The 17,304-nt window shown below is 45.2% G+C and overlaps 1 protein-coding gene across 3 annotated transcripts; it reads right to left on the bottom strand.

The window, feature by feature from the left end:
* Nucleotides 1–5,133: 5,133 nt before the first annotated feature.
* On the bottom strand, nt 5,134–11,036 carry thg1l (tRNA-histidine guanylyltransferase 1-like). 3 transcript variants are annotated; one of them, XM_024406693.2, is made up of 7 exons: nt 10,803–11,036; nt 9,071–9,271; nt 7,106–7,282; nt 6,778–6,947; nt 6,547–6,635; nt 6,163–6,270; nt 5,134–5,720 (listed from the first exon to the last, which is right to left on the bottom strand). In XM_024406693.2, exons 1-7 carry the CDS (start codon nt 10,856–10,858, stop codon nt 5,559–5,561), a joined length of 963 nt encoding a protein of 320 aa, XP_024262461.1. In that variant the 5' UTR covers nt 10,859–11,036; the 3' UTR covers nt 5,134–5,558. The 3 variants fall into 3 exon arrangements, with proteins under 3 accessions (XP_024262461.1, XP_024262462.1, XP_024262463.1); XM_024406694.2 differs by lacking the exon at nt 10,803–11,036 and adding an exon at nt 10,134–10,478; XM_024406695.2 differs by lacking the exon at nt 10,803–11,036 and adding an exon at nt 9,764–10,110.
* Between the last annotated feature and the right edge of the window lie 6,268 nt (nt 11,037–17,304).

Here is a 17,304-nt window from a genome sequence, read left to right as displayed (position 1 = left end):
AAGGGTATGTTTGGCAGCATGAGTGAAGGATGCTTTGTTGCGAAATAGGAAGCCAATTCTAGATTTAACTTTGGATTGGAGATGTTTGATGTGGGTCTGGAAGGAGAGTTTACCTAGGTATTTGTAGTTGTCCACGTATTCTAAGTCAGAGCCGTCCAGAGTAGTAATGTTGGACAGGCGGGCAGGTGCAGGCAGCGATCGGTTGAAATAGTGAGGAGTAGTCTTCCCATGGTCTAAGGAGCTAACTTTTATTGTAGGCTAGTATGCAGCTGCTGCAGCATGTGTTATCGAAGAGGATATTATGGCTAATTTGTTAGCTTCTCCCTTTTCAAGAATAACTTTCAACAAGAAGTTAAAATAACTGATGTGTGTGAAACATTGTTGCATTTAAACTTTAGATCACCCATTACTTTGTGAGCTAAACATGAAACCTTTTTTGCAATGGGAGGTAATAGTTGTAAATTGTGATTGGAAAATGCTTAGCCTAATGATTGTGTTTTTGTATTCTTATGTTTGGGACCTACTGGCTTATAATGTCAGAGTGAATGGACTGCTGTCTTTCCATCGGCCCTATGCAGTGGTGTAGTGATGCCTGGAGAAGTGGGTCCTGTGCGAAGGAAAGGCCCTGCGTGAAAAATCCTATGTTTTCACATAGATTTTCAGATTTTTCCTCTCAAAAAAATATATAATTAAAAGACAAAAATGTGATGTTTAAAGTCCACAATAATTCTTAAACCTCATCAGGAGAACATTTTTTAGATCTGGAAAAATATATATATTTTTGGAGGGTGTAGTTGCCCTTTAATTCAATTGAGCTAAACAAAATGCCCTCCCCATAGATACAAATCAGTTTTGTCAGGTATGCTAACATTGCAGTCAGCATTTAATTGAAAAGGTTTTTTGGGGAGGCCTTTAGAAATATTGATGCAAACAGCGCTTGATGACACATCGCAAATAACCTACAAACCAAGATTTGTATTACCTTTATTTAACTAGGCAAGTCAGTTAAGAACAAATTCTAATTTTCAATGACGGCCTAGGAACAGTGGGTTAACTGCCCGTTCAGGGGCAGAACAACAGATTTGTACCTTGTCAGCTCGGGGGTTTGAACTTGAAGTCAAATGCTCCAACCACTAGGCTACCTGCCACTGTAGAAACTATGATAATAGAAATGTTCAGAACGTTTGTGAAACAGCACAGTTGAAAAATATTTGGCTAATAGAACTGGATGGTGTTCAGAGATAGATGGGAGGGCTTGAGTGATGCTGAAAGATGGGACTAAAAACAAACTAAATATAATTATTACAAAATATACTGTGTCCGTAAAATGTTTATAGTCTGTATAAAGTAGAAGCCCAAGTGTTGTTGTCCATTAGTTTAATCCAATTAGGGGAGGGGTGGTAGGGTTAGGGGTAAATAATAAACAAAATATATTTATTTTTTTAAACAAATTTATCTATAGAGTACCAGTCAAAAGTTTGGACAACACCTACTCATTCAAGGGGTTTTCTTTATTTGTACCATTTTCTACATTGTAGAATAATAGTGAAGATTTCAAAACTATGAAATAACACATATGGAATCATGTAGTAACCAAAAAGTGTTAAACAAATCAGAATGTATTTTATATTTGAGGTTCTTCAAAGTAGCCACCCTTTGCCTTGATGACAGCTGTGCACACTCTTTGCATTCTCTCAACCAGCTTCATAAGGAATCCTTTTCCAACAGTCTTTAAGGAGTTCCTACATATGCTGAGCACTTGATGGCTGCTTTTCCTTCACTCTGCAGTATAAGTCACCCCAAACCATCTCAATTGGGTTGAGGTCAGTTGATTGTGGAGACCAGGTCATCTGATGCAACCCTCCATCACTCTCCTTCTTTGTCAAATAGCCCTTACACAGCCTGAAGGTGTGTTGGGTCATTGTCCTGTTAAAAAAACAAATTGTAGTTCCACTAAGTGCAAACCAGATGGGATGGCGTATCACTGCAGAATGCTGTGGTAGCCATGATGGTTAAGTGTGCCTTGAATTCTAAATAAATCACAGACAGTGTCACCAGCAAAGCACCCCTACACCATCACACCTCCTCTTCCATGCTTCACGGTGGGAACCACACATACGGAGATCATCCATTCACCTACTCTGCATCTCACAAAGACACAGCGGTTGGAGCCAAAAAACTCAAACTTGGACTCAACATACCAAAGGACAGATTTCCACCGGTCTAATGTCCATTGCTCATGTTTCTTGGCCCAATCAAGTCTCTTCTTGTTATTGGTGTCCTTTAGTAGTGGTTTCTTTGCAGCAATTCGACCATGAAGGCCTGATTCACGCAGTCTCCTCTGAACAGTTGATGTTGACGTGTCTGTTACTTGAACTCTGGGAAGCATTTCTTTGGGCTGCAATCTGAGGTGCAATTAACTCCAATGAGCTTATGCTCTGCAGCAGAGGTAACTCTGGGTCTTCCTTCCTGTGGCAGTCCTCATGAGAGCCAATTTATTTCATCACAGCACTGTATGGTTTGAAGAAACTTTCAAACTTTTAAAGTCTTAAAGTAATGATATTGTTCCTCTTTGCTTATTTGAGCTGTTCTTGACATAATATGGACTTGGACTTTTACCAGGTGACTACCTCATGAAGCTGGTTGAGAGAATGCCAAGAGTGCGCAAAGCTGTAATCAAGGCAAATATACTATAAAATATATTTAGATTTTTTTAACACTTCTTTGGTTACTTTATGATTCCATAAGTGTTATTTCATAGTGTTGATGTCTTCACTATTATTAATAAAACAACATGCAATTTTTGACTGGTACTGTAAAAATGTACAAAAGATATATATTGGGTATTTGAAATTATGTAGACAATCACATTGATGGAAGCCCCAATCTATCTGCAATTTTAAAGCTGATCCACCCCCTAAAAAAAAGACTAAGGACCAAACATTTTCACTACCTGGTGTGCATACCCATTGTTGCCTTAGTTAGCATTTACTGGTAGATACACTACATGACCAAAAGTATGTGGACACCTGCTTGTTGAACATCTCTTTCCAAAATCATGGGCATTAATATGGAATTGGTCCACCCTTTGCTGCTAAAACAGCCTCCACTCTTCTTGGAAGGCTTTCACTCTAGATGTTCGGACATTGCTGCGTGGACTTGCTTCCATTCAGCCACAAGAGCATTAGTGAGGTTGGGCACTAATGTTGGGCGATTAGTCCTGGCTCGCAGTCCGTGTTCCAATTCCTCCCAAAGGTGTTTGATGTGGTTGAGGTCAGCACTCTGTGCAGGTCAGTCAAGTTCTTCCACACCGATCTCGACAAACCATTTCTGTATGGACCTCACCATGTGCACAGGGGCATTGTCATGCTGAAACAGGAAAGGGCCTTTCCCAAACTGTTGCCGCAAAGCTGGAAGCACAGAATCGTCTAGAATGTCATTGTATTCTGTAGCGTTAAGATTCCCTTCACTGGAACTAAGAGGCCTAGCCTGAACCATGAAAAACTGCCCCAGACCATTATTCCTCCTCCACCATACTTTACAGTTGGCACTATGCATTGGGGCAGGTAGCGTTCTCTTGGCATCCGCCAAACCCAGATCCAGAAGGTGAAACATGATTCATGACTCCAGAGAACACGTTTCCACTGCTCCAGAGTCCAATGGCGGCAAGCTTTACACCACTCCAGCCAAAGCTTGGATTTACACATGGTGGTCTTAGACTGTGTGAGGCTGCTTGGCCATGGAAACCATTTCCTTAAGCTCCCGACGAACAGTTATTGTGCTGACATTGCTTCCAGAGGCAGTTTGGAACTCGGTAGTGAGTGTTGCAACCGAGGACAGACGATTTATATGCGCTATGCGCTTCAGCACCCTGCAGTCCGGTTCGGTGAGCTTGTGTGGCTTACCTTTTTACAGCTAAGTCATTGTCGCTCCTAGAAGATTCCACTTCACAATAACAACACTTACAGTTGACGGGAGCAGCTCTAGCAGGGTAGAAATTTGACAAACTGACTTGTTGGAAAGGTGTCATCCTATGATGGTGCCAAGTTGAAAGTCACTGAGTTCTTCAGTAAGGCCATTCTACTGCCAATATTTGTCTACGGATGGCTGTGTGCTCGATTTTATACACCTGTCAGTTGTGGCTGAATTAGCCGAATCCACTAATTTGAAGGGATGTCCACATACTTTTGTATATATAGTGTATCATAAGTTGAAACGTCTTTCCTACCTACCGGCTACCGATGTCAAAAAGTGGGTATAGGATGTATATAGCCTCCACTACACCACCGGCCCTTTCTTTTTTTTACAAAAAGTGCGCTTTCATATGTGAGTGCGCTGGTGCTATGGTTGCTGTCCTTTCAGCATCACGAGCCTGAAGGACTAGGTTCAATAGGTTCGCCACTGCGCAAATGTCTATAACAGATATAAAGACCTAGAATTTCACCGTCTCCCCTTTACTAATAGTGAGCGCGCAACTTTCCAACAATTTCCCTCACTCTTCCCTACCAGCGAGTCAAGGATATTGGACAAAGTTTGAGGATTTCTTTCAGTGAAGTTGAAGGACAGTAATGTTACGAGTAAAGTCGGAATCTCAGGTTTAAATAGGTCATAGGGTATTAATATTTCAAAAAGAAGTGTATATATTTGACCTGGCAAAGTGCTTTTATGGCTGACTGAATGGAAGCTGATAATGAGTTTTTAACTCCACTGGTCTGGGTAAGAAATTACGAGTCCTCAATATCTGAGATACCGAGTACAACACTGGTGCATTGCCTTTGAACAGGGCCATATGGCTGTCGGCACCCGGGGTGATAGTTATTGCAAGCACAGGTAGTTTCTGGGCAGAGCGGCAGGTAGTGTTCAGTACAACATGCCATGACCATGCTGGGGTTGGCACCATTTCTGGGCAGGGATTGTAGTGGAGAGCAATCTGGTTTATGTAGGCCTACTGTACCAGCATTGTGCATGGTGATACCTACCTGAGAAACTAGGTTCCATCTTGTTTTTGCTGTCCCACCAAAAGCAATAACCTGGTCAGCCCAACTAGTATACATTTATCAGCCACTGTAAACCAGTGTGTAGAGAGAGAATCAGACAGATGCTTCTCAGTGAGACAATCAGATCTCTATGTCGTTAACTTGCACATGCCCAACAGTAAGCCTACTAGTTTATTATGATGATATAATATGCCAGCATCACCACCGGAAAAACAAACAGTACATATTCTCTTGGTTTAATGGATCCAGACATAAAAAGAGCGGTCGTATTTAATCACAGTAAAATATTTGTATACAGTACATGAGCAAAGAGAATGATGGTGTGGAGTTATGAAAGACCTCTTGTTTTACAAACCGTAGACAGTTTGTTCCAATCAAGAGTTGGTTGTTAACAGTATCTGTCCATGCAGAGTGAGAGCTCTCAACCCTCTCCATCCCACAGCAGGAGCATTTGGGAGTACGAAGAACTCCCCCTAGACTCTGTCCATGTTCAACGTTATCCACAAAGGGCTGGTGTCTGCTGGTTTTTCTCCGACAGGAAAAGTTATGTTCCCCGTCAGCTCAGCAGTTGTCGTCTTCTAGAATGTTGGGGTGTTCCTCCCAGAACTGGTTCCCTATGACATCACAGTGGTGGGCACTGACACGCCTCCTGGTGCGTGTCACTAGCACCTCCTCCCCCGCCTCGTTGGGGAGCTTCACACTCTTGGTCACTGTTTCTTCCAGCTGGGACAGAGGGATGAAGGAAGGGGGTTGAGAATTTGAGAGTGAGAGAAGCGAAGGATAGGACAAAATGTAAGCACCTACCTAATTATTAATGTATTATAGGTGTGAATTGTATAGCCCTAATCCTTCATATCCCACTCCCCCAGACACCCTTGGAGTGAGCCATTATTGACGGTGACCCTGGAGCAATTAGGATTAAGTGCAATGCTCAAGGGCACGTCGACAGACTTTCACCTAGTCATCTTAGTGATTGGAACCAGCAACGTTCAGTTACTGGCCCAGCACTGTTAACCGCTAGGCTACCTAACGCCCTCACACACACACGCCTCTATTTTTTATGAATGTATCTGAAATGGCATCCAATTGTCTATATAGTGCACTACCTCAGACAAGAGGCTCTATATAGGGAATAGGGTGCATTAAGGACAACCGGAGTTCTCACCTTCTCCCAGATGAGGGTGGTTCCTTTCCTGTGGACCAGAGGCTCCTTGTTGTAATTGATATCAAACTCAGAAAACATGATCTCATTCTTATCTGCTGCCAACGTTCCCTGGGAGGGAGAGAGAGAGAGACATACATCACAGAGATTTGATTATGTATCTAAAAGGTTCTTGGTAAATGGAACGGTCAACTGTGAGTTGGTTTTCAGTGAAAGTAAACAGCATGAAGTAGTCATCCATTCTAAAGCTATTAACATAATAATTATAGTTATGACTAACAAGCAGATGCCCCTTAGCAAATGACACACCTCAAAAATAACAGATATTTGAAGCCTGACACACCCCCACACCTGTAATTATGCTAATCTCACTGGAGTAACTCTCACCTTTAGTCTGTCCTCTGCCTGTGTAGTGGTGAGTCCGCCTTTCTGCACCAACGTCCAAAACACTGTGTTATACAGGTTGTTGACGTGACCTGGCAAACACACACACCATTACGAAACAGAACCACAAATGTGGAAGAGAATCTACTGTAGTCAAAGCACACACACACACACACACACACACACACGATAATGTATTGGGGGATAGGAGTGTGTGTTTGTGTGTATTTTTACAGTCAGCCTGCCTCCAGCTGAGGTAGTCCCGGAGGTTGCGGTTGCTAGGATACAGAACCACCCGCCCGTCAAACCCCGGGGGGTAAAGGAGGGGCTGGTCTCCGAAGTAGTCCTTCCAGTAGAACACATAGGAAGAGGAGAACTGGGATGCTACATGGGTCATCAGCTTACTGGAGGGGGAGTGGAAGGGGAGAGGGAGGAGACCAGAAAAGTGTCACTCAAATGCAATAAACATTTCTTGTGTGTGTCTGTGTGGTTGGGGAGTGTCTGTGTGGTTGGGGAGTGTCTGTGTGACGGTGTGTGCGTCTCTGTACATGTGTGTTATTACCTGGCTCTCCTCTTAAACCAGTTGGAGGTCCTCTTGAAGACGAAGCTGAACTCGTCACTTTGTCCGTACGAGATGATGATGTCATCCAGGTCCTCCATGACAGACCTGGCGCTGCACGTCATCAGGCCCAGAGCTCTGTTGTCGTTGGGCTTCATGAAGTTGTGCTGCTCTGCAAACCTACAGCAACACAGGGTCAGTCATTGGGTCAGTCAGTGAGTGGGTCAGTCAGTCAGTCAGTGAGTGGGTCAGTCAGTCAGTCAGTCAGTGAGTGGGTCAGTCAGTCAGTCAGTGAGTGGGTCAGTCAGTCAGTCAGTGAGTGGGTCAGTCAGTCAGTCAGTGAGTGGGTCAGTCAGTCAGTCAGTGAGTGGGTCAGTCAGTCAGTCAGTGAGTGGGTCAGTCAGTGGGTCAGTCAGTGGGTCAGTCAGTGGGTCAGTGAGTGGGTCAGTCAGCAGGTGGGTCAGTCAGCAGGTGGGTCAGTCAGCAGGTGGGTCAGTCAGTCGGTGGGTCAGTCAGTCGGTGGGTCAGTCAGTCGGCGGGTCAGTCAGTGGGTCAGTCAGTCAGTCAGCGGGTCAGTCAGTCAGCGGGTCAGTCAGTCGATGGGTCAGTCAGTCGGTGGGTCAGTCAGCCATTCGGCGGATCAGTCAGTCAGTGGAGCTACAGATACTAACACACTAGTCGTAATTTGTCACCTGGCTTCTCATTCAGTCCCTCAGTCCACTTCAAGGGTGCGTCTCAATAATAAAATACATTGTTCTTGTCCTGCTTGGTCACTAAGCAATTGACTGTGAAATGTGACAGGATGGTAACGATTTTCTCCACATATTTGATCTGCACAGATCATTCAGTGCAGAAGAGAGGAGAGGATGCCACTGCAGACACACCACCAGATATTCTCTGGAGTTACAGATACATCCCCAGCTATTCTGTGGAGCGACAGATACACCCCCAGCTATTCTGTGGAGCGACAGATACACCCCCAGCTATTCTGTGGAGCGACAGATACACCCCCAGCTATTCTGTGGAGCGACAGATACACCCCCAAGTATTCTGTGGAGCGACAGATACACAGCTATTCTGTGGAGCCAGATACACCCCCAGCTATTCTGTGGAGCGACAGATACACCCCCAGCTATTCTGTGGAGCGACAGATACACCCCCAGCTATTCTGTGGAGCGACAGATACACCCCCAGCTATTCTGTGGAGCGACAGATACACCCCAGCTATTCTGGAGTACAGATACAGCCCCAGCTATTCTCTGAGCTACAGATACACCCCCAGCTATTCTCTGGAGCGAGAGATACACCCCCAGCTATTCTCTGAGCTACAGATACAGCCCCAGCTATTCTCTGAGCTACAGATACACCCCCAGCTATTCTCTGAGCTACAGATACCCCCAGCCTGAGCTATACACCCCCAGCTATTTTCTGGAGCGACAGATACACCCCAGCTAGATACACCCCCAGCTATTCTCTGGAGCTACAGCAGCTATTCTCTGGAGCTACAGATACACCCCCCTATTCTGTGGAGATTTAGCTACCCCTGCTATTCTCTGGAGCTACAGATACACCCCCAGCTATTCTCTGGAGCGACAGATACACCCCCAGCTATTCTCTGGAGCGACAGATACACCCCCAGCTATTCTCTGGAGCGACAGATACACCCCCAGCTATTCTCTGGAGCGACAGATACACCCCCAGCTATTCTCTGGAGCGACAGATACACCCCCAGCTATTCTCTGAGCTACAGATACACCCCCAGCTATTCTCTGGAGCTACAGATACACCCCTGCTATTCTGTGGAGATTTAGATACACCCCCAGCTATTCTCTGGAGCGACAGATACACCCCCAGCTATTCTCTGGAGCTACAGATACACCCCCTGCTATTCTGTGGAGATTTAGATACACCCCCTGCTATTCTGTGGAGATTTAGATACACCCCCTGCTATTCTCTGGAGCTACTTACTTGTGGAAGTTCCTTCCATCCAAACGCACCACGATGTAACAGTTTTTCAGACAGGTGTCGTCTGTCTCAAAGTTACGGACGTACTCAAACTTGCTCTTGGCCATTCTGGAGCTGCTGGTGAAAACACTGGCTACTGGCCGGAGGATGCGCGTCTTGATGCCTCCTGGTAATCTACACAGCACTGGACCAAACATGAGGGTTCTATGAGAAAGGACAGACCAGATCAAATCAAAGTAGGTTCTGTTGTAAAAGAAGAAGCAGTAGCACAAGGTTGGCTGTGGTCTTCATGTCTGAAATTCTGCTCGCTTTTAGACTGGAGCATTTCTTATTATTCTGTAAGGAAATTCAAGACACTATTTACTATGATGTTAAGTTTCGTTTGGTATGTATTCATCTGTCCATCATCCATTTCATATGTTACAAATTACAATTTGTATGATATTTTACTAATTGCAATTAATACAATATGCTACGAATTTGCAAAAGATACAATATGTTACAAATTACAATTTGTTGTGGCTAACGCTAGCTAGCTGGCTAACCATAGCCAGGCTAGGGGTTAAGGTGGGCTAACATGCTAAGTAGTTAAAATTAGTAAGTAGTTGCAAAGTATATATATATATATATATATATATATATATATATAACCTTTATTTAACTAGGCAAGTGAGTTAAGAACAAATTCTTATTTACCATGACGGCCTACCCCACCAAACCCTAACCCGGACGACGCTGGGCCAATTGTGGGCCGCCCTATGGGACTGCCAAACACAGCCGGTTCTGAACAGCCTGGAATCGAACCGGGGTCTGTAGTGATGCCTTTAGCAATGACACGCAGTGCCCTTGATCGCTGCGCCACAATTAGCTAAAAGTATCAATTCGAGATTCGACCATGTATTTTTTAGGTTGCTACCCATCCACCCTGACCGACTGACCGATCAACCTCATTCCGTTTTAGCATTAAGTAGTCTTCTGTTTTATGTAACATATCATACTATTTTGACCATCCCTGATGATACGTTTAGTCTATAAGACCAGGCTGACAGGCTAGCTAGCTACTTACAAATTATTGGCATCATCTTCGGTTCATGATGAATACTTCCTAAATACAATGCTATAACTTAGTTTACTTTAGTTGAAACTATGTAAGTGATGCTATTGTCGAGGCAAAGCTTTAAGTTGTTATTTTAATTTCACTGTCTGAATGTATCTGGCAAATAACAGAACACATGTTGTTTTCGCCAGTGGGTGCAACCCTGTCCGTCCACCAAATAAGTCCTACTAGAACAGATACTGCGTATTTAAATTCCGGGACAGTATCTCATCTACGATCTCACAAAACAAAAACAACTAAAGAACATAAATTGTTTTAATTGTAGTTGTCGATTGTCTTTTAGCTGAGTTCCTGGACATAATTTCATTTAAAAAACAATAAAAACAAAGACTACAGACGACTAATGTGCAAATCTGCTTCATAGTACTTCAGCGCCCCCTTCTGGTGAACATCGAGAAATGCAGCGGAAGAAGACTAAGTTTCCCATGATACTTAGCGTCGTGCATGTCTGCGGTTGTTTCAAACGTGGAGGAGAGGGAAAGAAGAGGAGATAAACACCAAAAATGTAAAACATCAGAAAAGAAAGAAAGAGAGAGGATCAACAAGTGCATGTCCTTCAGATGCAACCGAACATACGGCAGAAGAAGAAGATGCTATCGTGGCAAAGTTGGACGTCACCTCCGATAGATTTGATCCACTCCTGGAACACTACTCCCCTGCAGCGCCTCTTCCATACCCCAACGTGAAGTGCTTCAACAACATAGCCGAGTATGAGAGCTGTCTGGAGGGGGGTCGCGCCAAGCGGAAAAAAACGTGGAGAGAAAACTGAGTAAATCCAGGAAAGGTGTAGCGGATCCGGAGAGGATAGAGAAACTGGAGAGGATGATGGTGAACAACCCGACAGAGGGAGAGGAGGGTACCAGCGCCACTGCCCAACGTTGTAGAATGCACAATAATGTCCTGACAAGGATGCTACGTATGGCGTGAATTATTTATAGCTTTTGTAGGCCTGCTTTGAATCATTTCGTTTTTGATGGTGGTGTCAGATCAAAACATTCCCATTTCATTCATACTTTACTTATATGATCGTTGTCTCATATTGCCACATATATAAAAGCGAATTAAAACTCTATATTGATATGTGGGGCTTTATTGACGTGTCAAACTTGTGATTGACAGCCAGGTGAATTCTATTTCATGTCTCCTTTCTGTTTATACAGTCCATACAGGAAGCCCTCTGTGGGAGCTGTACTGCTGCGTTGAAGAGAGGATAAGGGTGAAAGTTCACATCAGAACCTTTAAGGGGCTCCGTGGTGTGTGTTCTGGCTTCATAGTGGCCTTCGACAAGTTCTGGAACTTGGTGAGAGCTCACCCCCTTCCCTCGCCCTTACCCGTCCTTCCCTCACCCTGTACCTGTCCTTCCCTCACCCTTTACCTGTCCTTCCCTCACCCTTTACCTGTCCTTCCCTCACCCTTACCCGTCCTTCCCTCACCCTGTACCTGTCCTTCCCTCACCCTTACCCGTCCTTCCCTCACCCTTACCCGTCCTTCCCTCACCCTTACCCGTCCTTCCCTTACCCGTTCTTCCCTCACCCTTACCCGTCCTTCCCTCACCCTTACCCGTCCTTCCCTCACCCTTACCCGTCCTTCCCTCACCCTTACCTGTCCTTCCCTCACCCTTACCCGTCCTTCCCTCACCCTTACCCGTCCTTCCCTCACCCTTACCCGTCCTTCCCTTACCCGTCCTTCCCTCACCCTTACCCGTCCTTCCCTCACCCTTACCCGTCCTTCCCTCACCTGTTCTTCCCTCACCCTTACCCATCCTTCCCTCACCCGTCCTTCCCTCACCCTTACCCGTCCTTCCCTCACCTTTACCCATGCCCTCCACCACCTCTTGACAGGTGGCTTGTAGACTAGACTGTAGTCTGATGTAAAATGGGTGGCTTGCAGACGACTGTAGTCTGATGTAAGACAGTGCGCACATCATTGTCCTCACTCTCTCCCCTCTCTCTTTCTCTCTGGCGATGGTGGGTGAAGCTCTCAACCACGAGAAGGCCCTCACTGTCACACAGGTAGGTCTGGCTGCCAATGAAGGGCTCTGATCCTCTAGTCTAGTGGTGCATTCTAGAGAGTAGGGTGTTGTTTTGGATGCAGGCTATGACATATCCAGATCATGTGCCACCCACTAAAAAAGGTACAGCCATTTTCATTCTCTGCAATCAGAAAACAAACTCATTAGCTATCGCAAAGACTCTTTTAACCCCTTTGTCTCCCCTCTCCTTCTGTAGCTCTCTGACAAGCTGAAACTCCAGGAGAGTGGGGCTCTGAGAGAATGTGAGAAGAAGAAGCAGATAGACAAGAGGAAAGCTGAGCCTCCCCAGGGTTCCAAACTCAAATTAGAGACAGCAGATGAGGGGAACCCAATACAGGGGACCCTAGGGCAGTGGATCCCCAACTTCCGAGGACCACAGTGGGGCCACAGGCCATCCCTAGATGGCGTAGCAGTCGGACGTGTGTGTTTGTCTTTGTCTTATCCCCTGTAAATAGCAGTTTTTTTAATCATATATATCTTATTCTCACTTTCAATCTATGAACTAAATATACTTTCCTGCAACCCGCCTCACCCAATGTGGTACAGATCTATTTTATTCCTTATAACTGGAACCTCCATCAGGAGCTAGCCAGCTAACTAGCAACTAGTCTTTGTTAGCCATGGTTAGCGGTCTTCACCTTTTAGCTCGGTCACCAGCCAGCCTTAGCTTGGACAATACCTGCCAGTCTGCACAGCGCGATATCAACCCAGAGCATATCGGACTGCTTCCCTCTACCACATCACCAGATTCCTGCTGCTCTGGATCATTACACCAGATCATTGCAGCTAGCTAGCTGCAAATGAGTGGCTGCTGTTAGCTAACACCTCTGTCCCGAAGCAAGCACCAGTTAGCCTTGAGCTAGCCTCGAGCTAGGCCTATATAACAGCTAATTCTAGGGCTCTTTTGCCAATTGGCATGGACCCTTTATTGTCGTCAGGGAGCCCCGCCTATCCATCACGACTGAACTGGTTTCATGCATGTTAACATTAGAAGCCTACTCCCTAAGTTTGTTTTACTCACTGCTTTAGCACACTCTGCCAACCCGGATGTCTTAGCCGTGTCTGAATCCTGGCTTAGGAAAACCACCAAAAACTCTGAAATCTCCACCGCTAACTATAACATTTTCCGCCAAGATAGAACTGCCAAAGGGGGCGGTGTTGCAATCTACTGCAAAGATAGCCTGCAGAGTTCTGTCTTACTATCCAGGTCTGTACCCAAACAATTCAAGCTTCTACTTCTAAAAATTCACCTTTCCAGAAACAAGTCTCTCACTGTTGCCGCTTGCTATCGACCTCCCTCTGCCCCCAGCTGTGCCCTCGATACCATATGTGAATTGATTGCTCCCCATCTATCTTCTGAGCTCATGCTACTTGGTGACCTAAACTGGGACATGCTTAACACCCCGGCCATAATCCTAACCAACTCGCCCTCCAAATACACCTCTGCTGTTTTCAACCAAGATCTCAGCGATCACTGCCTCATTGCCTGCATCCGTCATGGGTCTGCGACCAAACGACCACCCCTCATCACTGTCAAACGCTCCCTAAAACACTTCTGCGAGCAGGCCTTTCTAATTGACCTGGCCGGGGTATCCTGGAATGACATTGACCTCATTCCGTCAGTTGATGATGCCTGGCTATTCTTTAAAAGTGCCTTCCTCACCATCTTAAATAAGCATTCCCCATTCAAAAAATGTAGAACTAGGAGTAGATATAGTCCTTGGTTCATCCCAGACCTGTCTGCCCTTGACCAGCACAAAAACATCCTGTGGCGTTCTGCATTAGTATCGAATAGCCCCCGTGATATGCAACTTTTCAGGGAAGTTAGGAAAGCTAAGGCTAGCTTTTTCAAACAGAAAAGAGCTCACTGCTCTCATTAAGCATTTCTCTACGGCTGGCTATGCTTTCCACCTGGCAACCTCTACCCCGGTCAACTGCCCGGCACCCTCCACAGCAACCCGCCATAGCCCCCACCATTTCTCCTTTAACCAAATCCAGATAGCTGATGTTCTGAAAGAGCGGCAAAATCTGGACCCCAACAAATCAGCCGGGCTAGACAATCTGGACCCTCTCTTTCTTTCTAAAATTATCTGCAGAAATTGTTGCAACCCCTATTACTAGCCTGTTCAACCTCTCTTTCGTATCGCCGGAGATTCCCAATGATTGGAATGCTGCCGCGGTCATTCCCCTCTTCAAAGGGGGAGACAGTCTAGACCCAAACTGCTACAGACCTATATCTATCCTACCCTGTCTTTCTAAGTTCTTCGAAAGCCAAGTTAACAAACAGATTACTGACCATTTCGAATCCCACCGTACCTTCTCCGCTATGCAATCTGGTTTCAGAGCTGGTCATGGGTGCACATCAGCCACGCTCAAGGTTCTAAACGACATCATAACCGCCATCGATAAGAGACATTTACTGTGCAGCCGTATTCAAATCAAATCAAATCAAATTTTATTTGTCACATACACATGGTTAGCAGATGTTAATGCGAGTGTAGCGAAATGCTTGTGCTTCAAGTTCCGACAATGCAGTAATAACCAACAAGTAATCTAACTAACAATTCCAAAACTACTGTCTTAGTGGCTAGTGATACATGTATTACATAAGGATACAGTCGATGATATAGAGTACAGTATATACGTATGCATATGAGATGAATAATGTAGGGTAAGTAACATTATATAAGGTAGCATTGTTTAAAGTGGCTAGTGATATATTTACATCATTTCCCATCAATTCCCATTATTAAAGTGGCTGGAGTTGAGTCAGTGTCAGTGTGTTGGCAGCAGCCACTCAATGTTAGTGGTGGCTGTTTAACAGTCTGATGGCCTTGAGATAGAAGACGCTGAAGTTTAGCCCGTAAGTAGCCTGTAAAGAATCCAATTTGTCTTGAAACTCTTGGTACATTTCCCCAAAAGTATTTTGGGTTAGGATACACATGGCCTGGGGCACAAAGCAAGATTTACAACCGTGGAAGAAACAACCTTTGTACTCATACACGGTCTCAACCCGTCAATCTGGGTGTATCCATCTACATGGTAAGAGCCAAATGCCTTCTCCCCCCTCATCGACCTGGCCAAGGCTTTCGACTCTGTCAATCACCACATTCTCATTGGCAGACTCGACAGCCTTGGTTTCTCAAATGATTGCCTCGCCTGGTTTACCAACTACTTCTCTGATAGAGTTCAGTGTGTCAAATCAGAGGGCCTGTTGTCTGGACCTCTGGTAGTCTCTATGGGGGTGCCACAGGGTTCAATTCTCGGGCCGACTCTTTTCTCTGTATACATCAATGATGTTGCTCTTGCTGCTGGTAATTCTCTGATACACCTCTACGCAGACGACACCATTCTGTATACTTCTGGCCCCTCTTTGGACACTGTGTTAACTAACCTCCAGACGAGCTTCAATGGCCATACAATTCTCCTTCCGTGGCCTCCAACTGCTCTTAAACGCAAGTAAAACTAAATGCATGCTATTCAACCGATCACTGCCCGCACCTGCTCGCCCGTCCAGCATCACTACTCTGGACGGCTCTGACTTAGAATACGTGGACAACTACAAATACCTATGTGTCTGGCTAGACTGTAAACTCTCCTTCCAGACTCACATTAAGCATCTCCAATCCAAAATTAAATCTAGAATTGGCTTCCTATATCGCAACAAAGCATCCATCACTCATGCTGCCAAACATACCCTCGTAAAACTGACCATCCTACTGATCCTCGACTTTGGTGATGTCATCTATAAAATAGCCTCCAACACTCTACTCAGCAAATTGGATGCAGTCTATCACAGTGCCATCCGTTTTGTCACCAAAGCACAATATACCACCCACCACTGTGACCTGTATGCTCTCGTTGGCTGGCCCTCGCTTCATATTCGTTGCCAAATCCACTGGCTTTAGGTCATCTATAAGTCTTTGCTCGGTAAAGCCCCACCTTATCTTAGCTCACTCGTCACCATAGTAACACCCACCCATAGCACGCGCTCCAGCAGGTATATTTCACTGGTCATCCCCAAATTTGTCCGCCTTTCCTGCCAGTTCTCTGCTGAGAATGACTAGAACGAATTGCAAAAATCACTGAAGCTGGAGACATATCTCCCTCACTAACTAAGCATCAGCTGTCAGAGCAGCTTACTGATCATTGCTGCTGTACATAGCCCAACCAACTACCTACCTCACCCCCCCTTGTTGTTCCTTTGCACCCCAGTATCTCTACTTGCACATCATCTTCTGCACATAACACTCCAGTGTTAATGCTACATTGTAATTATTTTGCCACTATGGCATTTTTATTGCCTTAACTCCCTAATCTTAATAAATTTGCACACATTGTGTATAGATTTTTCTATTGTGTTATTGACTACGTTTGTTTATCCCATGTGTAACTCTGTGTTGTTTGTGTCGCACTGCTTTGCTTTATCTTGGCCACGTCGCAGTTGTAAATGAGAACTTGTTCTCAACTGGCCTACCTGATTAAATAAAGGTGAAATAAATAAAAAAAATAGACCCAGGGGTCAAATGTTAAAGGTCAGGAATCAGGGACTGAGGGGCCCCAGAGAAGACGGTCCCAGAAGAAAGTAGTGTCCCGGCCCGATGGGAGGGTTCACACGCAACCAGCTCTTCATACGGGGAGAGAACGTGCTTCTAGTCAACCTACAACCACTCTGAACCTGTTGTCTATTTCATCGAGCAGGGGTGGCAACCTAGCCTGGACTTGGAAGCCAGTTTCTGCTCTCTTGCCGACTCCTTGTGGAGTTTCCATGCCAAGCAGAAGCAGAAAGACTGGCACCCGGGCTAGTGACAAATCTCCAGGAAAGTTACTTGACCAGAAGAAACAAGCTGAAGCTTTACCAAGACTGACCCATCAACACCTACTACAGTATCTACACTGGTTTAGACCAAGTCGGAGTGAACCATGAAGTCTCACTGCTACTGTATATCATATTGATATGTATTCTCTGCTTTACGCAGACAAGAAATAAAACAAATGACCAAGCTGTCTTCCCTTGTCTGTCTTCTCATCTGGGTCATATTCACAAGCATTTCGCTACACTCGCATTAACATCTGCTAACCATGTGT

The sequence above is a fragment of the Oncorhynchus tshawytscha genome, linkage group LG08 (genome assembly GCF_018296145.1).
Source record: "Oncorhynchus tshawytscha isolate Ot180627B linkage group LG08, Otsh_v2.0, whole genome shotgun sequence".
Classification (NCBI taxonomy): Eukaryota; Metazoa; Chordata; class Actinopteri; order Salmoniformes; family Salmonidae; genus Oncorhynchus; species Oncorhynchus tshawytscha.
Note: the sequence above shows the minus strand (reverse complement) of the source record. Positions and strands in the feature narration are given on the sequence as shown.

Coding starts and splice junctions, on each gene's coding strand:
- thg1l (XM_024406693.2), bottom strand. CDS start 10,858: ATGGAAGAGGCGCTGCAGGGGAGTAGTGTTCCAGGAGTGGATCAAATC. Junction 7,283..9,070: donor GATGGAAGGAACTTCCACAA/GTAAGTAGCTCC, acceptor GTGTTGCTGTAG/GTTTGCAGAGCAGCACAACT. Junction 6,271..6,546: donor AGGCAGAGGACAGACTAAAG/GTGAGAGTTACT, acceptor TCTCCCTCCCAG/GGAACGTTGGCAGCAGATAA.